The sequence below is a fragment of the Trichoderma aggressivum genome, assembly GCF_033847375.1.
Source record: "Trichoderma aggressivum f. europaeum strain CBS 100526 chromosome Unknown scaffold_024, whole genome shotgun sequence".
Lineage (NCBI taxonomy): Eukaryota > Fungi > Ascomycota > Sordariomycetes > Hypocreales > Hypocreaceae > Trichoderma > Trichoderma aggressivum.
Window position 1 is genome coordinate 160,811 of NW_026946390.1, and position 21,865 is coordinate 182,675.

The following is a 21,865-nucleotide window of genomic DNA, read 5'->3' on the forward strand; positions in this document are numbered from 1 at the left end:
CCTGCGAGCCTGATATGGACAAGGCTCCAGCTAGTTTACGTAGTTGACGCTGCATTCCTGCAACTCTGTGACTCACTCTTCGCGGGCTGTCGATTTTTAGCAGTTGTGCTAGCGCAACCTGTTGTACTTGTAGCGCGGAGTGTCAGCGAACCAGCCGATTGACCCCCCTACCTTAGCTACTATAACCGGCCAATGGTAAGGGGGCAGCGAAGCCGTGGAAGCTCCGTACGGCTGATTCCCATCTCCTCTTTTTCCTGCTGGCCCTTGGGAGTGTGCCAGCGGCAGTTGAAATACCGGGCAGCACGTGCAGATTTGAGGTTTCAGGAACACTCTTTGAAAGCGCTCAAGTGTTGTGGTGTATCGAGTTGATAGGACGCTTGAGTTAAATTGGTGCCTAGGGCAGTGGAGATGCCTGATACGCTTGCATGGAAGTTATAATACAGAGTATGGCTAACACGGAGTATGCTCGTCAGAGCAGGAAATAAATGGTCGACACCTCTCCTTTAACGCCTACCTTGGTAGTGCCTTCAAACTAAACGATTATTAATAGCTTCCGATCTCGACGGCTCCCAAGTCGAGTCCCTAGGATATGCTGTGCATCAAATACTTTACGAAACAAGGGTTTTCAAGATAATCATTTTCTAGTTGTTATTTTTTTATTTCATTTTGAATAAAATTGTGGCTTTCATACATCATATCCTCCTTGCTTTCATCAAATATCCGACTCGGCAGACATGACCAGCTCAGTAAATGGCCCTTCTTTTCTATTCTTGGCCACGCATGTTCAACCTCGTCGACATATATAACGCTCCGATTCCAATTTCGCTCATCCGATTATTTGATATGCAGGGGCAAATTTGCCATTGTGTTCTCGTCCCACGCATCTCACCTCCCGGACACTCCTGGGCCTGCGTAGCATGCGTCTTCCTACAGTTAGAGAGACCGGAATACTTCGATATAGCTCTGTGTCACGGTTCCATCACCAACCCGTAATAGTTGGCAAGATTATTTTCACCAGAGATATCACCGACGGAAACGCGAGGAGGTGTTGTCTACACCTTTCTCGACCTTGTTTTTTATGCCGCCGTCGGTTCGGCAGCGACGCTGTATGGCTTGAAGAACTCCTCGTTGCTGCTGAGCTCCTCCTTAACCTGTAACCAATGTCAGTGAAATACCAGAATGCTCACGTAATAAATAGCACATACAATGTCGAGGCCGCCAACGAGTTCGCCGTCCACCCACAGCTGCGGGAAAGTCGGCCACTCAGCATACTCCTTCAAACCCTGGCGCACATCATCGTCGGCGAGGATGTTGAAGAATCCGTACTTGACAGAGTTGTCGCGCAAAATTCCAACCATTTGTCGCGAGAAGCCACACTGAGGAGAGCTGGGCGTGCCCTTCATGAAGAGCATAACGGGGGCTGCCTTGACCAAGTCGCCGAGACGCTTGAACAGCTCCTCCTTCTGCTTGGCCGGGTCAGTGACGGTGGCGTCGGCCTGGGCCACCTCGGCGGCCTGAGCAGTGCCGTTGGGTGCGGCAGCACCTTGCGTCGCGCCTCCGGCCTTGTTTGCGTGCTTCTCGATGGCCGTCCGCACCTTGACGGCGCTGCTGCCGCTAACGGTCTCGACGACCTCGCCGTTTCGCAGCAGCACCAGGTAAGGAACCGCGGTCACATCGTAGGTTTCGCTGATGTCGCTGAGGTCCTCGGCATTAATCGACACCCACTGGGTGCTTAGCGGGTCGGTGACGGGGTATTCGGATGCGAGCGTGGACAGGACTGTCGCCATCTGGGCACATGGCGCCGCCCAGGGTGCGTGGAAAGAGGCGACGATGAGGGTTGAGGCGGGTGCAGAGCTGAGCACCTGCTGCCACTGCGCATCGGTCAGGATTTCGGTAATGGTCGACATCTTGTCACCAGGCCCGAGGTCGAGGTCGAGTTCAGGTTCGGATGTGTAAGATGACGGATGTTTGTATGGCGGTTGTGGGCGAAGACGGCGAGAATCGGCCTGGAGTACCGAGTATCAGAGTTGGATTTTTAGCGGGGTAAAAGTGATGGCGCAAGTCCCAATGCCGCAAAGGTCATCGCAAGCATTTGAAATCAGGGCCGGTGATATTTCTACACCGGTGTGCCATTTGTAAGCAGCCGGGCTGCAACGAGCCAAATTCTTTGCCAATGGAAATGTTTACAAGATATGATCATTAATCAACTGAAGGAAAGAAGAGCGCCTTTTGAGACGCAAAATTAATGGCAGAACATGCAGGTTTTGATGAGCTCAAATGACATCACAAGTTGTGATTTTTGCCGGGATTGATTGCTAATTTAGGAAACGCAAGGATTTAGAGCTACTAAAGTACAAAGAAAACGAGTTGAAGGATTGAGTGAGTGCATAGGTACGAAGTAGAATGCTGGGCACTCACGTACCTAGGCATTGATGCGATTTGTACTCATCTCGATGGAGAATTCGGGTCAGTCAGGAAGTGCGAAATCTCGTTTAGAAAATAGCCTCTACCTGTTATAAGCTCGGTCTTATGCTTATTTCGGGGCATGATGGCAAACAGGAGCAGTAGTACATACGTACAGCTAAGAGCGAGAGTGTCAACTAAGGGCATCATAAGAAGAATACCGTTGATATCGCAACGTACCAATACAATGCTTCGGAAGAAGGTCGAGGTAGCTGAGATGAACATTTCCCTCTTCGGAAAGGAATCCATCCGATTGGCTGCCATTCACCCCAGCCAGGTTGGGCACATTGGGACGACGAGATGAAACGCGTGTCGGTTGGGCTAAATATAGGTACGCAAGAATGTGGCTCGGTAGCTGAAGTTGTCAAAGTCCAAGCAACACCGAGGCCCATCTATCTCGAGGGTCTCTTTCCTTTTTCTCCTTTATTAGACTAAACCAACGATAAATAACATAAGGTAGAACATGAAGTAGGTAACAAAGGACGGTACCTCGGTAGATAAGGCACCGCAACGCGGCCTAGAGAAAGAGCCTAACTCCGGAATGGAGCTCTGGTTAGACGGCAGGGTATCGTACTCCAGACAGCCAGATCTTGCAGCACAAGTGGTTATGCTGCCCTTGCATACGTCTAGGGCCTAGCGATTCCTGTGCATCTGGATGTGCATCTTGGGCTTTGGGGTTCCGACGCCTTGTACGCAACGGGTTTGCCGGAGATTCCAAAGGGGGCATGTTGATTATACACGGAGAAGATGGTGACTACCCTGCATTTGGAGGCCATTCACGACTGTCCTGCACATGAGCCAATGAGCAACATTTGATGGATGCCGAATCCACTAGTGTCTTGGTTGGTAAGTGAGTTGGTACAGTAGGATTAATTCGAGGATTCGTTACGATGAGGCCTCCTTCAATTCTATCCATCCGGGTGCCTGTGCCTATACCCGCTGAGTCCAGTACTCACTTACGCGTACATTGTGATAACCTGAGATTACGCCATATGGTATAATCTTGTTACCTAAAGAAAGGGGATCGCTGAGTTTGAATTCAACACTGAATCGAGTCGAATCAAGCCAAAATCAAGCTTCATGCAAACATCAAGAGCCGTAATAATCCATCCAATGCCCCTGAACATTGAGTTCCAGCGCTCTCAGGCACCAGTATTAACGATAAACGCTGCCTGGAGCGCTGGGGGTGGGCGGACCTGCCACCAGCAAAGAGGGGCAGCTCTGCGTCATTTGAGCTCCCCCCAGCTCATCCCGACCCGATACGTGCAATCCACCACCGGGGCTATGCATCTACAAGTACGCAGGCTGCTTATTGTCCCCGCCTCGGCGCCACGCAGTTGTCGACGCATGTCCCGCCAGACAGCCAGTTCCATCAGCTTTGCCAGCTCGAGTCGGCCACGAATCCCCGAATCCGAAAACCCCCCCTTTGTGCCCGAGCAGTTACTGCTGCTATACAGTACCCGAGCAGCATCTCCCATCTTCTCCAAAGCATACTAGTAGCATAGCCTAGCCGTGCTATTTATTGGGCTGCCGATAGAACGGCCATTTGCATTGTGAGGCCACATCCCGCCGTTGCTAGTCTCGTCTCCCCTGAGTTGCATTTGATGCTAACAGAGTCGTCGCTAGCCATTGCTGAGCGGAGCTCAATTCCTCTCCAGTCATCCATATCCTCTACTCTCTAGTCTCTGCGTCCCTTCACCTCCATCGACCTCCATCGCTACGCCCACGATTCCTACCTCGAGATGGCGTCTCTCAACCTCTCTACAAACGGCGCCTCCATAAAGAGCAGCTACAATGCTGTCGTTGGCGGAGAAGCGCCGGCATCCGGCTCGCCCACCTACGCCCAGTGGGCGCTCTTCTCCGTCCAAGCTCCCCTGGTCAACGCCTTCCAGGACAGCGGCTCCAAGGAGAGCGTACTCAAAGTTCAGAGCACAGGCGGTATGCGAGCCATTGATGATCCCTTGCGCTTTGCACTCGTCGGCCTAACATGCTAATGACTCTCCAGATGGCGAGCTCACCGAACTGACTGAGGACTTCAGCGAGGGCCGAATCCAGTTCGCCTTTGTCAAGGTCAAGGACCCCAACTCTGGCCTCCCCAAGTTTGTTCTGATCGGCTGGTGCGGCGGAGGTGTCCCTGAGCGCACAAAGGGATACTTCACCAGCCACTTGGCCGCCGTGTCCAAGGTCCTTCACGGATATCACGTTCAGATCACCGCCCGCTCCGACAGCGACCTCGAGCCTGAATCCATCATGCGCAAGGTTGCCGATGCGTCGGGTGCCAAGTACTCGGCCGGATCCTCGGCCGGAGCTGCCACACATGCGCCCCCGCCAGTCAAGGCCAAGCCTGTTTTCACACCTTCGTCGTCAGCGGGCCGTCCTGCCGACCCTCTCGTTGCTGCTCGATCCCGGAATGCCGGCGCTGTCGATGCGGATGGGTGGGGAGCCGACGCTCCTCCCGTCACTCGAACACAGATCGAAAAGGTCGCGCCTGCCTATCAGCCAACCAAGGTGAACATGGCAGAGCTTACCAGTCAGAAGCCGGAGCCTTCGCGCTTCGCCGGCGTGCCCCGACAGGAAACGGGCTCGTCTGACGTTGTCGGAGGCGGCTACCAGCCTGTGGGCAAAGTAGACATTGCGGCCATCAGGGCAAAGGCCCAGAAGACGGGAGATGACAGACCCACGCCGGTCAAGGGAGCGTATGAGCCTGTCGGAAAGGTCGACATTGCTGCCATTAGGGCCAAGGCGCAAAAACCAGCAGAACCAGCTGCAGAAGAAGCGGAACAAGAAACCCAGAACTTTTCCGACCGAGCAGCCGCTTTCTCGCAGCCTAGCGCTGGACGGCTGACCTCACTCCCCAAGCCTACCGTTGCGAAGAAGTGGTCCGGTGCCTCTGCCTTCACCGGTACAAAGGCGCCATCCCCAGGTGGTCTCGGATTCGGTGGCCCGGCTGCCCCAGCAGCCGCCCCAGTCGGAGCTGCTAGCCGGACGTTTGCAGACCAAGGTGGCAAGACCCCAGCTCAGATCTGGGCGGAGAAGAAGGCGAGAGAAGGCGGAAGCATTAGCGGCATCCCTGCCGCGGCGTCGCCAGTGCCAGCAGCTCAGCAGGCTCAGCAGACCGGCGGCTCGTCTTGGAAGAGTGGCTACACGGGCAAGAGCTGGGCTCCGGTTCAGACCGGAGGAGCCACACGTGGTGGTCCCGAAGGCGCGGATCAGCAGGAGGCAGAAGAGGCCAGAGAGGCTGCGGAGGACGAGTCCTCGGGTCCCTCGGGCGTGTCTGCCTTGAGAGACCGGTTTAAGAACACCGTCCCTATTGGGGCCGGCCAACCACCCACGACACGAGCAGTCGAGGAAGAGTACCAGGCCCCACCGCCTGTTCCAGCTGGCTCCAGGCCACCTGGAGCTTTCGCCCTCCCCGGCCTTCCCAGCCGCCCAGCCCCTGCGGACGAAGAAGAAGAGGAGGAGGACCCCTCGGCATACCAGCCCGTGGCCCAGGAGAGGGAGCGCTCGCCGTCACCAATCCGTGTCGCCGTGCCTGTGGCTCGCGGCCCTGAGCCGACCATCGAGAGGCCCGAGGAGCGCGCGCCTCCTCCCCTCCCTGTGGAGGAAGTCCCAGTTCCCAGAGAGGAGGAGCTTCAGGACGAGCACGAGGCCGGCCACCTTGCAAGAGCCGCAGCCGGTGCCGTGGCGGAGCAGACGTTTGAGCACGCTCCTCAAGTGGCCGACAGTCACGACCAGCAAGGCGGCAAGCGCGCTCTGGTTCAGTATGATTATGAAAAGGCCGAGGACAACGAAATCGACCTGGTCGAGGGAGAGTATGTCACCAACATCGACATGGTGGACGACGACTGGTGGATGGGAACCAACGTCAGGGGAGAGAGCGGCCTGTTCCCCAGCAACTACGTCGAGCTTGTTGAGGATGACGCCGCCGCGCCGCCTCCGGCCGCCCCCGTTGCCGCCCGAGAGCCAGAGCCGGCGCCGGCACCTGTGGCCGCTGCTGCTCCACTAGCAGCGCCGGCTAGCGCAGCTGCAGGCCCGACAGCCACGGCTTTGTATGACTATGAAGCTGCCGAGGACAATGGTGAGAGAAAACCCCCCTGAATTGATGATGTCATGGTCAATGGCTAACTTTTGTGGCAGAACTGAGTTTCCCTGAGGATGCCACGATCACCAACTTGGAGTTCCCCGACGAGGATTGGTGGTTCGGTCACTACGGCGGCCACTCGGGTCTCTTCCCCGCCAACTATGTCAAGCTTGACGAGTAAAGAAGAGGCAGATGCTGGGAAGAGGCGTAGAGGGACCGAGGAGGGGGCTTGAGGGGAGATGTGGGACGAGGTAGATGTACAAACAAATAAACAATCATGTTATGCCTGATGAGGCTAGTAAATGAGTTGTTTCCACATAGATGGGCTTTTTAGCAAGGCGGATGGCGGAACAAAAAAATATATGTTTTTTTACTTCTACTCAACATGCAAAAGTGATGCTGTAAGTTTGAGGCTTCGTATGTGTCTTGTTGCTAGTGACTTGGTTCATCCCGTATTTGTTGGGCAACTTCCCTTGACCAAATGGGATCCATACGTGAAGCTACAGGATGCTCGCCCGTACACTCACTCATTCGCCAGGTTTTTGCTTTCTCAAGACAATCTTGTATTAGCGAGGGAAGGAAATCGTGGTACTAAATCTTCCTCTGTCCATTATCCTATCCTTTGTAAGAAAAGCAGGCGGGGTATGAATTGATTTGAAAAAAAAAGAGAAAAGAAAAAAAAAAGACAATGAAAGAGGACGGCGTATTAATCCGATTTCGGAGAGATGGGTGAAGATATTATGAACTGGATTTTCGTGTAAAACCTAGCGCTCCCCCATCTTGAGCGCAACCAAAAACAAACAAACAACAAAACTTTCAAAAAAAGGGGGGGAGACTGTGTGTTCCCTTGATTTTTCTTTTCTGCCTTCTTCCGTCCCCCGTCCACGCTGGGGACATTTACTCTTCCTTTCCTTTTCGTGATTGTTAGATGTGGTCGATTGGTAATTTAGAAGAAGCATTCGCAAAGATCGATACTAGCATGGTATTAGCGATTGGCGCAAACAAGGCTCGTGGGGGAGAGGTTTGGAAAGAAAAAGGGGGGAGAGGGTTGAGATTGAAAAGGCCACATACCAGCACTCGCATCCCTCTTCGATGGCGCAACAACAGCACAGAGCGGCGATGCAGCCCATCAAGCAGCCCTGGTCACCGCCGCGACCGCGCTGGTTATCCGGGGGAGGAGCCTGCTCGTACTGCATGGGAGCTTGGCCCTGAGGAGGACCATATTGACCCTGAGGAGGGCCGTACTGCCCCTGGGGAGGGCCGTAGCTCTAGAATGACGCGTGAAAGGTTAGCGAATGGCCCTCTTGACTGATTTGACTGCAAGATGCGACGCCCGATTGCCGAGTCGACTTGGTTCAGGAGTAGGTTTTTTTTTTTTTTTTTTTTTTTTTTTTTTTTTTTTTGGATTTGAATTTGAATTTGATCGAATCGGCGCACGGGGGTATGCGAGCAGAGTTTGGGGACGGGATGGAGGGTTGATTTACAGCTTGGGGCTGCTGAGGATAGCCCTGGGGAGGATAGCCTTGCGGAGGGTAGCCGCCCTGCTGAGGAGGGTAGCCCTGCTGGTAGTATTCGTTGGAGGCCATGTTGATGTTTTCTGGTTCAGATCGCGCTGCGACGAGACGGGGAGGAGATCAAAAGGTAAACGAAAGTGTTTTTGGGTTGAGAAAGAAAGAAAAGAAAAGGATCAAATCCGGAGAATCGAAGAGAGAGCGGAAGGGGAAATTAGCGATGGAAGGGTGAGAATGAATGCTGGTTGTCTGGAAATAAAGATTAGCGGGTTCCAGCATTTAAAGTGGCCTCCAATGGAGAGTGGATGCGCAGGGAGGCTGTGGCAGTGGTCGGTCGGTACTTTGACAAGCACGCGCCCGATGAGATCCATGGATTGATGGATGGATCAATGGATGCATTAAATGAGCAGAGCGCTAATGCCGGTGCTGCTGTTGGGGGACCAGTGCAGCGCCCGTTTCAACTTTGAATGTCACGGCACAGTCGGTTTTGGACGAGGATGAATGAAGCCGGGCTCGACTAGCCGGGGGGGAGAGAGACGTCAATGCCTGCAGCATCAGGCCAGGGAGTGGGGATTTGTTGCGGGTTGATGCTGAGAATGAGAATGTGATGCTTCTTGGCTGTTTTTGAGGTCCAACGAGGAATTGAGGAGAGATGAAGAGGATGAGGATGAGGGTGAGGGCGTAACATTGAACATAGGTACATACCTCGACTGCAACTGGATGACGAGGGAACGGGTGGACGAAAGAGGAAGTGGGAAATGAGCAAAAGGGAACAAGAACTTGGGCGGCCTCGAGTTTTTACACGTGCGAGCAGGTACTAATGTATACTCTGTACCTGTTACTTGGGCACGCAACAACACCTCTTAGTACCTGTAAGCTACAGCAGAGCCGTTGAATCGAATCTTGTCCGACAAACCTCCCCCGTCAGCCACAAACCAAAAAACATGCTCCCATTGTCTCAACGCCAAGTCGGACCCTCCCCCAAGCCTGCAGCCCGTGCCGCGATTCCGGCTGAGCATCACCCAGCGGCCCCTGTCGCCTTGCCATTGGCTCGGCACGATGCGCTGACGAGGCTGCCCGTGGCGCCGCCTGTTGGCTCTCGGTGCTTGGCTAAGCTTGGGCAGCTTCCGGATAGTAGTACGTACTACGAGTACCTAGCTATCTCCACCTGCACGACCATTATGGGCTCATTCATACATGTCAAGGCATTGGATCTGGTCTAGCTTAGTAGTTCCAGTTGTCAACTTGGTGCATCTGATGCTCCGCACGCCGAACTGAAGAGGAGAGGCCATCGTCATCCGAATTGTACTCGCACCACCCACCGCACAGCCTCGATGAGCCGTGGCGCATACCAAGGTACATTACCTAGTAGGTACTCGTACGCACGCTCTTTTGCCATCTCCAAGTCTTGACTCTCAACTCCATCGGCCCAACCTTTTGCCCGTTCTCGCTTCAGTCCATGGCAGCCGGCGTTGAATCGTGCTTGACGCGTACTCGTATTTTCGTCTGTCCTAAACCCAACACAGAGACAGACAGACAGACAACGCATCTACGAATACACTACATGTGTACTTGCATGTATGTACGTGTACACGTAAGCAGGTCAAGTGCTACGGTACTGCTGCAAGGGCACATTTTTGCATTGATTACCTATAGTAGGTGATGTTACACCCATGAAACGCTGCCAAATCCCCCCTTGTTTTAAGCCCTGCGCGTGCCGTAGCGCCTGATTCTCGCCCGAAGCCCTTTTACGACACATCCAATCCCATTTGATAGTAGGTACCTGTACCTTAGTTCCTTAGTACCTGTACTATCCCGTCTACACAAGTACTTCATACTGCCGCATCGTCGGCACTTCTAAGCGCCACAATGCCGCGCATCTCGTCCAGCTGCGGCTGATGGTCGACCGGCGTCCAATAACCTCCATGCCAGGCCGGGGGGAGTGGCGACTACTAGGTACTAATCGAGTATCTGGATCGGATGTACCTGTTCGTATGCATACATGCATGTAGATAGACAGACGTGCATGTAAGCGCCACAGCCCATCTCATCTGGCAGCAAAAAAACATGCGCCTTGGCTTTGGCCCCCAAGCGCCATCATCGTGGCTGTGACAATCTGGTTTAAGATGCCATTGCCATTGCCATTGCCATCGTATAGCTGGAATGGAGTTATTCTTGCTTTACGTGTAGTGGCGCGATGAGGAGTGCTTGCTTACCTGTGCTCTAATGACGGCTCAGGAATGAGCACTTATATCACCACACTGATATGAGCCTCGACACACGGGTTTATAACCAAAGACAATTGCCCGTCTTGTCCATGTACAAGTATATGTTGCCATTTTAATGATGAAAATCAAGAGGAAGAAAATACATGGTAGAAAATGAAGAACTGTTTCACAACTTCTCCTCTCAATGGGTCACTTCCATCGCTGTTCCATGAATCGATCCTTCATCATCCCATCTGATACTAGCTCTCTCTCCCATGAAATTCGAGAGCCATCCAACTCTAGCTTTGATTCAATGATCAATCCCACAAAACATATAAACACAACTCTCCCAAACGCGTCTATATCCCCTCCAACCAACCGTGATCATCCTACGCTATCCCCCTCAACAAACGGAACATCTCAACTCATCAGCTCAACCCCGAAAACTCTCCCGACACTTACACTGAATCACATAAACATCCTTTCTTGACCGCCCACGACTCCTGTCTACTTGCTCCCCGTCGTTTGCAGCAGTGAATCTTGCACAGCACGTATCGTTCCGGGACTTTCTTCGACATCATGGCCGCTTCTCCGCTCAACATGTATTTATTTCGGCTCCTTTCCTCGCTCTGCTCATGTGCTTTCAACTTCACAAGACCAGTCACGCCTGCTCACTCTTGCCTCTCTGACGCTTGAGAGCTTTGTGGGACTCTGGTGTTGACGGGGCTTTTACGGTGACTTATATCCTTATCCCTTGGCTATCTGTTTTCTCTTCACGTCCAACTGACAGCATCTACTTATCTAAAGCCACGATACTAAAAATCCAGCATTACTGGAGTCGTCCTCGCTCTGAGAGGACTTATAAGTGTCATAAGAGCTAGCAACAATGTCAACCCCCAAAGATGACGGGAACTACACCTCCCACAACCAAGACAAGAACCCAACCACAGATACAAACCCTCATCCCGCCAACTCCCCAAACAAACATCGCGCAATAACCACCACCAACCCCGAGTCTCAGCAACACTCCCCACCCATCTTCGACATCGCTCATCACGGATGGGACGCCTCAAACGTTCCCACCGCAAAATGTGATCTTTGCCACCGCCAGCGCTGCGGCACCCTGCAAAAATGCCGTGTCTGCAAGCTCTCCATCTGTCATGAATGCTGTGTTGGCGGCCGTCTGCAAAACGACCCCAGACACACCATCGATACCGCCGCCGTGGACTGGGACGTAGCGCCTACCCTTCGCAAGCGGAAACGCCAGGCTTTGGGAAACGGAGAGGAGATGCCGTCGGGGACCAAGAAGCAGAGAGGTCGTGGACGGAGACAAGGTTATGAGTCAAAGGGCCCTTTGGCTTCTTCTTTCGTCGTGGCGTCGGATGAGGCTGCTCGAGCTCGAGATGGAGAGGTCGCCTGGCAAAGTGCTGGAGGGTTTCGAGAGTATGGCTGTCATGGTCCTATGGAGCCGCGGCTTTCCGTCGCTCCGGCGTCGTATTATCATTCTGCCAGTCGAATTCAGGGGATGAACGAGCTTTCGCCCAAGTACGCCGCTCGTCGTGAGCCTCAGACGACAAGTTCCAGCTATGAGAGAATTCCTGCCATCGAAGCTGTCCGTGATGATGGCGGCAACGATCAACAGCACCGAGCTTCTCTTAGTAACGAGGGTTACTATGCGGCCTCTTCTCAGGAGAAATTATCCCGCCGTCCCGCCTCTCCAGCAAACGACTTCTCGCAGCCTGTGCTCCCACCCATCACGCCTTTGCTCAGGGACAGACGTATGCAGCATCATCATTCCATCGATGACTTCCGAATTGGCTCAGACATCCTTAACCGTCTCGACCACCACTACCAGCAGCCCATCTCCAACGAATCCTGGCCTCTGCACGAACACACCGAGTCCTTTGGCACCAATCTCGTCAACGCCGCTCGCGCAAACCATCGCGAATCCCACCCCCCAAAGCCGCTCGACCACTGCCTCCGCGAAGAACTCCAAGCTGTGTGGACCTCTCGCGCTTTCATCGCCCATGACCCCGACGCAGGCCGTCGTCATCGTCGGCTCCTTGCCGCGGCGTACTTTGCCAGTACACGTCTTGGTCTTGAGCCGCGGGGAAACGCGGCGCGGGAGTGGTTGTGCGGAGAGGAGAGGAGGATGAGAGAGATGGGATATGAAGCTACCAAGACTGCGCAGCTGCTGGATTTTCTTCAGGAGGTTGGAATCTGGTATCTGCAACAGGCTCAGCGTTAGAAGGGGAACATGGAGTTGCATCTGATGGGAAGGGGGGAAAAGTTTTGTTTGTTTTTGTTTTCAACGGTTCAGGAGCGGTTGGAAAGAAAAGGTCTTCAAGGAGTTGTGTGAGGCGAGATGCGAAACTAAAGATACCCCAGATAGATCAGGCACGGTGTTGCTTCGATAGAGGGCTTGGTCACGATAGGCCGAGAGACAGAGATAGACTTTGCTGGGATAAATAAACAGAGCTGTTAGACAAATAAGACATGTGAGCGTGGCACCTCCTGCTGCGGGTGAGTAAAGATCAAGGAGAGAGAATCATGAGGAAGCGGATGGGATATAGAAAAAAACTTTTTTGTATCTTCGTTTGCCCATTCCCAGTAAGCTACCATGCTCCTGAAACGAGACCAGATCTAGCCTAGGTATGTATCCATCATGAGATATTTGCCGTTTTCTGGAAAAATCGAAACCAACTCACTCATTAAAAAGTGAAAAAAAAGTAAAAGTGTTGGACATGGACAGGTTATGAAACACATCACATATAGTTGGTAAAAAAAGAGAAAAACACACAAAAAAATCAATGGCTTTACTCTTCAGCCTCCTCCTCCACCTCCTCAGGCTCCTCCTCGTTGTCGTCGTCCTCGAAGCTGCCGGCGGGGACCTGGTACAGTCTCAGGATGGACTTGTTGGGGTCCTTGACCAGGACGAACTTGCCCTCCTCGCGCTTGAGGCACATGTCGGCAATGGTGCGGACGATGCCCCAGCCGTTGGACAGGGACAGGTTCATCTGGTTGGCGAAGTCGCGAGGCTTCCAGCCGACCACTCCGAGGATAACGTGCTTATCGTTGCTTCGGGGGTTGGCACGCGAGACGAATCTGTAGTCAAAAGTGTTAGCAAATACAGAGCAAGAAGAGGGAGAGATTTTCAGTGGACGAGGAAAAAAAAGCTACATACCCAAGCTTCATAACGTCGGACTTGGACAGGATGCTCTGCACAGTCCATCTGGCCAGCTTGCAGCTGTTGTTCTTCATTTCGGTGGTAACGACAGCACCGCGCTGGGCCACGAGCTTCGTCCGCCAGTCGAGGGCGCCTCCGCTGCCCTGGGCTCGGCTGTCGAACTCGTTGAGGGCCTTGATGGTCATGAGCTGGTCCTCGCCGCTGATGGCGTTCTTCTGGACGGCGTCGATCTCGGTACGGACAATCAAGTAGACGGGCTCCTCCTCGTTGGTGGAAAGGTCGAATCTCCTGTACTTGTAGGCCTTGCTGGCAGCAGGGTCGGTATCCTCGGAGGGGTTGTAGAAGGGGTTGGCGTGGGCCATTTGAACCTTGGTCGAGTCGCTCTCGGACACAACCTGGTTGGCGAAGTTGTGGTTGATGTAGGTGGCCTCCTCGGCAAGGGCAGACGGCTGGTTAATGGCATCCTTACCGCCATCGGCAGCGTCCAGAGGAGCATCGGCGGCGTTCTCGTTGACCGTCACCATATCCAGGTTGGCGTTGTCACGCTTGTCAAGGAAGATCTTGTTGCCCTGGCGAACAATGACAATGTCCCAGGGGTAGACTGAGCGAGTAGAGCACATGAGCATGGAGAGAATGCTGTCGGTGGCAAAGATGGTGGCCTCGTCCTTCTCGGCGTACTCCTGGATGACGGGGTCGGATGAAGTGGTGACGTTGTAGGCGGCACGGTCAATGGCAGTGAGCTTCCTCTCGGTTCCCTTGACGGGCTGCTTGTCATAGGACCGGTCGTAGTAGTAGAGGAAACCGTAGTCGTCCAGGTCTTCACCATCGTCGGTGTCGAGGTTGAGCTTGGCGAGGCGGTTGAAGTCAATCTCCTCGAGAAGCTCCCAGTCGGCCTTGATGTTGATGCTGGCATCGCGGTTGCGGGCAGGCTTGTCATAATCCTTCCAGCCGAAACGACGTCCGCCACGGGCACCAGCACCACCGCGGCCGCCGCGCTCGTATCCATAGCCACCCTGTCGGCCACCAGCAGCTCGCTGGAACTGGCCTCCACGTCCACCGCGGGTGTCGCCCCGGCCACCACGCTGGCCCCGGCCACGGGTGAAGACGGCGCCACGGCCGAATTTTGACTTGGTAGAGTCTCTGGTGTTGCTGACGACGGAAAAGCTGGTCTCGTCCTCGGCGGGAGGGGCATTGAAAACAACGGCGTGGCCGGTACCATACACCTGCTGGTCTATTTTTTTTTTGCGTGTTCTTTCGTCAGCACACTCTTCCTCCTTTCAAGAGTCACAAAACACGACATAAAGCCACCGTACCTCTATATTGACGGCTGTACTGAAGGCGTCCACCACGCTCGCGGTCCTTGCCCTCGGCAGTCCAGTCAGCCATGCGCCCCAGCTTGTCGCCCTTGGAGAAGGGCGCATAGGGAACGCCATCCAGAGTGATCTCGGTCGTCACCGCAGGACCCCAGCCGTCCCCGGGGGGGCAGCTCTCGCAGATCTTGACAAAGTCAAGGGATTCGGCCATGTTGACGGAGGTGCTTCGTATGCTCTCTTTGTTTCCGCTTGGGGTCCGAGAGAGGCTTTTCGCTATGCTCGTGATGATTCGTTCGTCCGGCCTGCGATGAATTTGGTTTCCAACATTGAATCGAAATTGTGGTGGGGTGTGGGGCGACCTAACGAGAAAAAGTTCCAAGCCCCGCGCCACCAGCTGGTGCCAGTTGTCGCACCGCCACAGGCAATTTCTTGTGTTATCTTATCGCTTCCTCAGCTGTATCAGCCACAGCGCTGACTGAGAGAGACATCCTCGCGATGCATCACGTTGTTGTATTGCAATCCATTATAATACATGGTCCGGATATGTCTGCATAAGTAGGTATATAGTAGATTGAAAACCCACATGCTGGGTATAGAAAAATGGTTTAAACTAGATAGAAACGGGATAATGATATGCACACCATGAGTGCAGAGCCCAGCAAAAGAGAAAATACCGCCATTAGACATGGACGCAACCAAGCATCAAGGTTCGCCCTGGAATCTTTTAACACACAAACACCCAACTAGCATTAAAACAAAAAGGGGGGGCTGTGCAGTAGCCCCCAATCAAGGGTAAAAACAATTTTTAAACAAGAGACGTGAGGTAGCAATAGGTTTAGAAGACCATTGCCTCGGGGCGACCAGAAAAAATGTTTTCTATAGCATCCCGTAATTCAAACTCCTCCAGAACAGCGCCAAAACTAGGTTCACGAGGGTCAGCATACCGAGGTAATGATGAGAGAACATTCATTCCTAAACACGGAGTTGAAAAGGGGGGGAAAACGAAATACTTACCCGTAACACCTGACTTTTCGCAGCAACTCCTCGGAAAGCTTTTCAAAATCGCCCACTTCCAGCTCGGCGAACCTGGAATGAGACAAGACCATCCCCCACGCCATGACTGGAGTGATTTCGCCGTCCAGGCTGAGCTTCCGGCTGAGGTCCAGGAGCGTGGACAAGTCGGCCTTGGTGAGCTCCCACGTTCCCTGGCCTTGCGCGTGAAACTCGCCGCCGTGGTCGTGCGTGTGCGCGTTGCCGAAGGGGGTTTCCGACGTCAGGTCTTGAAAGGGGGCGGGAGGGCAAGATGCCATGAGGGCGTGACCGCACGGTGCGCCGTCGGCGTCGCTCGCTCTGTCAACCAAGAATGGCATGTGTGCCATGCAAGGTTTTTCGAGCCTACAATGAACCCTCGACAAAAGTCGCAACCGTTAGCATACCGGCCCTTGCGCATCAAGCCCCCGACAGTGTTGGCTCGCGCTGCTGTGAAGTGGCAACCTCGATCGAGGGTCACTGGGGGGGAGGTGAAAGATATGCCTTCGAGGAGGAGTTCTCGTACGTTAAGACGAAGTCAATACCAGCCTGCTCAAGATCGGCCCCGCTCCCGGCAGGCGACTGTTGGCGGTTGTCCGGCGACATTGACATGGAGGTTGCGTGAGACGTAGCAACGGGCGAGAAGCCGCTTGAAGAGCCGGGCGCGTAGCTAATGCCAGAGGCACTTACACTCATCGCCTGCGCAGCGCTGCTTGCTGAGTCGTCCACTCTCGGAACCTGAATGCCTCTCTGGACAAGAACCTCCTTGAGCTGCTTATTCTCATCAACCAATTTCTGTTTGTCCTGTGAAATTGTGCTGAAGACTTCCTTCAGTCTAAGAACTTCGTCTTCTAATGCTTTGATGTACAGTTCCTTCCTCTCGCGGTGGGTACTAGATACGACCAACGGCTCGTTAGATTTTGCTACACTCTCACACCACGTCGCATGTTGTTGCGCAGATGCTTACCGCTGAGCCTGTCGGTTGAGTTCTTGCCGCCTAGTCAGGGCGGGCTTGCTGTCCGGCTTCGGTCCACGGCGTTTGGGAGGATTCCCAGCTATTCAAGGAGAGGAGAAGTCATCAGCCGCCGCTCTTGGCGAGAGTGCAAGGGTCTGTGGCATGTCGCAAGTACTTACTGCGAGTGACCTTTTTATCTGACAGGTTCTTGAAGAAGTTGAGGTTCAGAGAGGAGAGGACGCCCTTGTCGGTGCCCTCGGTAGAGGCCCGAGAGGTACCTCCTTCGAGCTGTTCGGGGGATAGCGACGACGACATGGCGACTCGCGGTGCTTCGGATCAAGCCTTTGTGAACGAGGAGTAAAATCGATTGTACGGTCGCTGGCGCGAGGGATGCTAAAATATTCGCCGGCTGTGAACGGATAAGCCACTGTGCGACGTGAGATTCGGACGAGCTCGCAGCCACAGTGTGGCAAAATCACAGCCCGCCAGAAGCAATTGGACTTGGGGAGCGGAGGCGTACTGTCAAGCGATGCCCAGAACGTGTCAGAACAGCTGGGGAAAGGATGCTGTCGAAAGCCCAATGTCGATGGTTTCAAAAGCAGCGTTCACGGTCCGATAGGGTGATAAGGCGAGGCAAGGCAGGGGTGAGCTACCCACATCCACAGGAGAAGAGGAGTTGTTCCTAGGTATTGCTCGTACTAAGAGCGATAGATGTCTGGGGTATGTTGTTGAGAGCGGTTCGGGTTGGCGAGTCGAGACGAGATGAGCTGGGTCACGACGCGAGAGCACCTCGAACCAGGTAGTCGGGAGACGGTAATAAGTACTTGTAAGAGATGATACGAAACAGGGAGAAATTAGTAGCAGCCGCGAGGTAGTATCTGGGCGGTTCAATTCCCGACAATCGGGTTTTGGCCTGCTTCGAGGGTCCGGACTTAAATGCAGCAGCGGGATAATGGAGAATAGGAGCACAGATGCAGACGAGCGAGGCACAGCGGGGTTCTTGTGTCCCACGGGGGGCTGCGAGGGCCCTGAAAGACGGGCTGGTCGGGGAGCCTTTAGCGGGTGCTGGGCCCGGAGGTGCAGGCAAAATTAGGCGAGTCAGTGGAGCGCTCGGCAGAACTATCTTACATCAATCCAGGACGTCCATCCAATGGTAGGGTTGGCTCCCCGATCCGGCGGAACAGAGTGGAAAAGATTGGATGAAATTGAATTGAAGCAGCAGAAGCACAACAGCTCAATATTTTGTTCCGAATCACGGCAAATTGCGCGGGTCCATGTCTCGGGTCGCGCAGATCAGACGAGAGGAGAGGAGAGGAGAGGAGAGGAGAGTTGGGCAATAAGACTTCAGGTTTGTGTAAGGAGTAGGAGGTGGGAGCCCGCGGGCGGTGCGACTCGACTTGGCTTGGTACCGAGTACATGCATGGAGCGTGCAAAGAGGGAAATTCACAGCCGAAACGGATTACGAGGTGGCAGAACATCACGTACCGAGAACTTCTGACCTCGAGATCCTTCTGCTCAAACAGCCCTTTTTCTCAAATCATGGCGCCCCCGAGTCGCGAATCCGAAGAGCGAAGCAAAGGCCGCCAAACACCACAAGCCACCTCTTGCGTCAGTCCCTCCAGCAGGCTTTTGAGCTGTTGCTTTTGGCCAAAGTTCCAATGTTGAGACCGCGCGTGAACGGGTTGCAGCGCTAAGAAGCCGCACTCTTTTAAAAGCGCCAATGAGCTCGCAGCTCTTTGCTTACGATGGACAAGTGCCGAACCTCAGCATCATTACTAATGGATTGGGAAGTCGTGCTACCACAGCAGTCCGTAAGCACCAGCGTCTGGACTCCGTACTGAGTACGACGAGATATGGGGCAGAGCAAGTGATACAAGGCGGCGGCCAATTTAACGTGTGGCGGGTTGCCAATGCAAGAAGAAGAAGAAAAGTGAAACAATTGCAGTGATCCCACCATTCAAGAGTGGCCGATGAAGCAAGTGGCCTGATGTCGTAACAGCCCTGTAGTACCTACATACTTGGCAGGCAAAATTACCAAGACAGACGGTGAGGCTCCTGGAAATGAATAGTAACACGACATGCTACGGAGAGATGGATGTCTAGAAATGCCTAGAAGTGTACGGAATAGTGGGCTGTAAAGACAAAAGACTGGCAAGCAGGTTTATCATCAAAGACGAATTCTTAGATACAGCACCGGGTTGGTGGTTGACGAAGATGAATGTACTACCTATCCGTTGCATTCTGGTTTGTCACCGTGCTAGGCTATCTCACTCGAAGATGCCGTGGCGTATGGATGGATACAGGTAGCATAGGACGAAACGGGCGCTGGCTCAGCTGAGAGCCCAAGCCTCGAGTTCTCTCTCCAGTACTCGTAGCTCCTCTCCTAGATGGATAGCACATGTAGTCTACACCTAAAGCATTGATTGAAGCTACACTTTGCCAACACTGTGTGAGGCGCTCACTCTACGACCTCCTATCTTGAATCCTGAATAGCATTGATTGAGCCGTCTCAATCGTTCAAACCCCAACAGGACACAACATGGCGTCATGTGAGTCGACAGTCTGACCACCAGCCATCATCCAGGCCGTCTTAAAAGGCAAACCCGACTCCCAATTGCGACAGATATCCTGCATCAGACAGAGTGCTTACAGTGGCACTGGCTGTGCTACGAGTACTGCCACTTCCTTCCAATAAGAGACTTCCGACGTACCGTACCTATACTTGCAATACTTGTGCTCTGGGAGGGATCAATGCCTGGCCCTTTGCACAGGTCCCTGATAACACACGTCCGCGGCATTCTGTTGACGGTGCCTTGGTTCCTGTATCTGTTCCTGGCAGATGTGGCCCTATCGCTGCTGCTGCCGCTCAAGCCGCTGGCTCCCGAGCTCGTCTACAACCTCTCGTCTCGCCTGGCCGGCTCGGTGTGGTCGTGGATTCAGTTCATCTTCCAGCGAGTCAATGACGCCAGGATTGTGTGTTCCGGCGATGAGCTGCCCCCCGGCGAATCGGCCATTGTCGTTGCCAATCACCGGGCGTGGTCAGACTTCTATATGATCCAAGCCCTGGCAATACGCTCGGGCATGCTGGGCCGGTGCCGCTACTTGGCCAAGCGCCAGCTGCGGCTCGTGCCCTTCCTCGGCTGGGGTCTCTGGGCCATGGGTATGCCCATGGTGAGCCGTAGCTGGCTCAAGGACAAATCGGGGCTCGACCGTGCCCTTGCCGGGCTCGTTTCCAGGAGGCTTCCAACTTGTAAGTGGGCTCCCGTCCTCTCCTCATGCACGAAATCCGTGTCCCGTGTGCCGTGTACCATGGATGTATGAGTGCCTGACAAGATTTCACCGCCGTAGGGTTCGTCATCTTCAGCGAGGCCACTCGCTTCAGCCAGCGCAAGTATCAAGAGTCGCGGGCATGGTCTAAGAGGACGGATCGCCCCCAGCCCATGCATCTCCTGTATCCCCGCACCAAGGGCTTCATCGCCGCGGTCCAGCACCTCCGCGAGGCACCACACATCAAGGCTGTGTACGACGTGACCATCTTGTACCGGCGAGGCAGTGATTTCCAGGAGGTGCCGACCATGTGGGACACCCTGAGCATCCCGAGCCTGAGCAAGGAGGCCGGATACGCATTTCACGTGCACGCTCGCAGGTTTCCGATCGAGACGTTGCCTTACACGGATGCTGAGCTGGCCAGATGGCTGGAGCGGCGATGGATTGAAAAGGGAGAGTGGCTTGAAGCTCAGAGACAGAAGTGTCTAGCCCGCAAGGAAGGAGCCTGTTGAAATTCAATCAATGCCTCCTCCAAATGACTTCTTCGTACATATCCATGATAGCGCCTTATCAATGATGCTCATGCTGCCACTAGACTACATGTTTCTTCTTAACCGGTGCAGACAGGGTACAGGCCATGTCTATTCTCGGGTTTGCCCCTACTGGTTTTATTCCCGCTTGTCAAGAGATGCTAGACTAGCAGTGTCGTGTACATCTGAGATGGAAGGGCCACCGGCTGCAGAAGACGACGGTGATAAGCAGCTTGCTTCTACTGGCTGACAACCTTGGAATTTCGGGAGTTCGGAGTTGTCTTTGAACAAGCAAAGAATAGCATCAATCAGTACAATCAACTTTCCATCAAACGCTCGAATACTAAACGGAGCCGAATGCAAATAAGCAGCAAGCGCAGCGGGCAGAGCTAATTATATCGTTGCGTATTGGATCCAAGTTGGGTTGAAAAGATAGTGTAATCGGCTCCTGTGATGTGCATCCCAGACGCCAGGCGCCACAGCCCCTTCGAGATGCAGAGCTTAGCACATTGACCTACGGTGCGAATGCTGCTCGTTGCTTCATCCCCTCCACTGGGCTTCGTTCCCTCTTCGCCGTTCTCCTCTCACTCCCGCCGCCGCTCGCTGCAGCGCTAGCGTCCGAGTGGGAGGTGTGAAGTGGCAGATGAGAGGCCATTGAGCTTGTCGAGAGCTGGAGCTAGAGCTGCTGGACGTGCCATCACACCGTCGGAACAAGTGGGAGCGAGGAAGGGCGAGGATGAGGATGAGGGTGAGGATGAGGGTGAGGGTACCCCAAAAAAAACAAGCCCAAAAACGCAAAATGCGGAGGAGAGGGGACGAAGCCATTGATCCCAAGTCCAGGCCAATTGTGCCGATCTGGGCGCCAACTCCAGCTTTCCCCCTTCTCTGGTTTGTCTGCTTCGTCGCTCTCGTTGGTCCTACCAAAAGCTTGTAAAGCTTGTAACGCATGCAAAACGAGGGCGTTGATGGTGCAACCGTTCTAGAGCATTTCTCTCCGAATGCACCCAAGCCTTATCGCCGCTTCTTTCTGATGCATGCCGTTGCCATCACAACCACGCATGCCTAGCACGAGTTGCTCGACACCCACAGCATCAGGATGTCGACTAGACTTGGGGTATAGTTGACCTAGTGATGCTGCTTGCACCGCACTTTACATGGGCAATGAGATCAGAAGCTGTTAGTGCTGCATGTACAGTGTCGATTGAGACCAGCCGGCAATTCACCCACGCAAGACTCAAGCCCAATCCCACGCCCATTGCTGCCGTTATTAATGTCATTACTCTATCTGATCCAAAGCACCGCTTACGGGACGTGGCGTGGTC

General features: G+C 53.9%; 7 protein-coding genes across 7 annotated transcripts; 3 read left to right on the forward strand and 4 right to left on the reverse strand.

The window, feature by feature from the left end:
- Positions 1–1,076: 1,076 nt before the first annotated feature.
- Triagg1_6217 (uncharacterized protein) lies at positions 1,077–2,430 on the reverse strand (the record flags this gene model as incomplete). The annotated part of the gene is made up of 3 exons (XM_062900817.1): positions 1,077–1,151; positions 1,206–2,006; positions 2,419–2,430. The coding sequence occupies 3 exons, from the start codon at positions 2,428–2,430 to the stop codon at positions 1,077–1,079; spliced, it is 888 nt and encodes a 295-aa protein (XP_062754763.1).
- Positions 2,431–4,205: 1,775 nt separating this feature from the next.
- Positions 4,206–6,725, forward strand: Triagg1_6218 (uncharacterized protein; the record flags this gene model as incomplete). The annotated part of the gene is made up of 3 exons (XM_062900819.1): positions 4,206–4,401; positions 4,469–6,541; positions 6,601–6,725. 3 exons carry the CDS (start codon positions 4,206–4,208, stop codon positions 6,723–6,725), a joined length of 2,394 nt encoding a protein of 797 aa, XP_062754764.1.
- A 765-nt stretch (positions 6,726–7,490) lies between these two features.
- Positions 7,491–8,130, reverse strand: Triagg1_6219 (uncharacterized protein; the record flags this gene model as incomplete). The annotated part of the gene is made up of 3 exons (XM_062900820.1): positions 7,491–7,518; positions 7,616–7,812; positions 8,029–8,130. The coding sequence occupies 3 exons, from the start codon at positions 8,128–8,130 to the stop codon at positions 7,491–7,493; spliced, it is 327 nt and encodes a 108-aa protein (XP_062754765.1).
- A 3,018-nt stretch (positions 8,131–11,148) lies between these two features.
- Positions 11,149–12,510, forward strand: Triagg1_6220 (uncharacterized protein; the record flags this gene model as incomplete). Its single annotated transcript, XM_062900821.1, has 1 exon — positions 11,149–12,510. The coding sequence occupies one exon, from the start codon at positions 11,149–11,151 to the stop codon at positions 12,508–12,510; it is 1,362 nt and encodes a 453-aa protein (XP_062754766.1).
- A 568-nt stretch (positions 12,511–13,078) lies between these two features.
- Positions 13,079–14,973, reverse strand: Triagg1_6221 (uncharacterized protein; the record flags this gene model as incomplete). The annotated part of the gene is made up of 3 exons (XM_062900822.1): positions 13,079–13,367; positions 13,447–14,680; positions 14,763–14,973. 3 exons carry the CDS (start codon positions 14,971–14,973, stop codon positions 13,079–13,081), a joined length of 1,734 nt encoding a protein of 577 aa, XP_062754767.1.
- Positions 14,974–15,597: 624 nt separating this feature from the next.
- Triagg1_6222 (uncharacterized protein) lies at positions 15,598–17,061 on the reverse strand (the record flags this gene model as incomplete). Its single annotated transcript, XM_062900823.1, has 6 exons — positions 15,598–15,682; positions 15,777–16,112; positions 16,199–16,271; positions 16,337–16,683; positions 16,759–16,846; positions 16,926–17,061. The coding sequence occupies 6 exons, from the start codon at positions 17,059–17,061 to the stop codon at positions 15,598–15,600; spliced, it is 1,065 nt and encodes a 354-aa protein (XP_062754768.1).
- A 2,224-nt stretch (positions 17,062–19,285) lies between these two features.
- Positions 19,286–20,525, forward strand: Triagg1_6223 (uncharacterized protein; the record flags this gene model as incomplete). Its single annotated transcript, XM_062900824.1, has 3 exons — positions 19,286–19,295; positions 19,370–19,996; positions 20,095–20,525. 3 exons carry the CDS (start codon positions 19,286–19,288, stop codon positions 20,523–20,525), a joined length of 1,068 nt encoding a protein of 355 aa, XP_062754769.1.
- Positions 20,526–21,865: the final 1,340 nt, after the last annotated feature.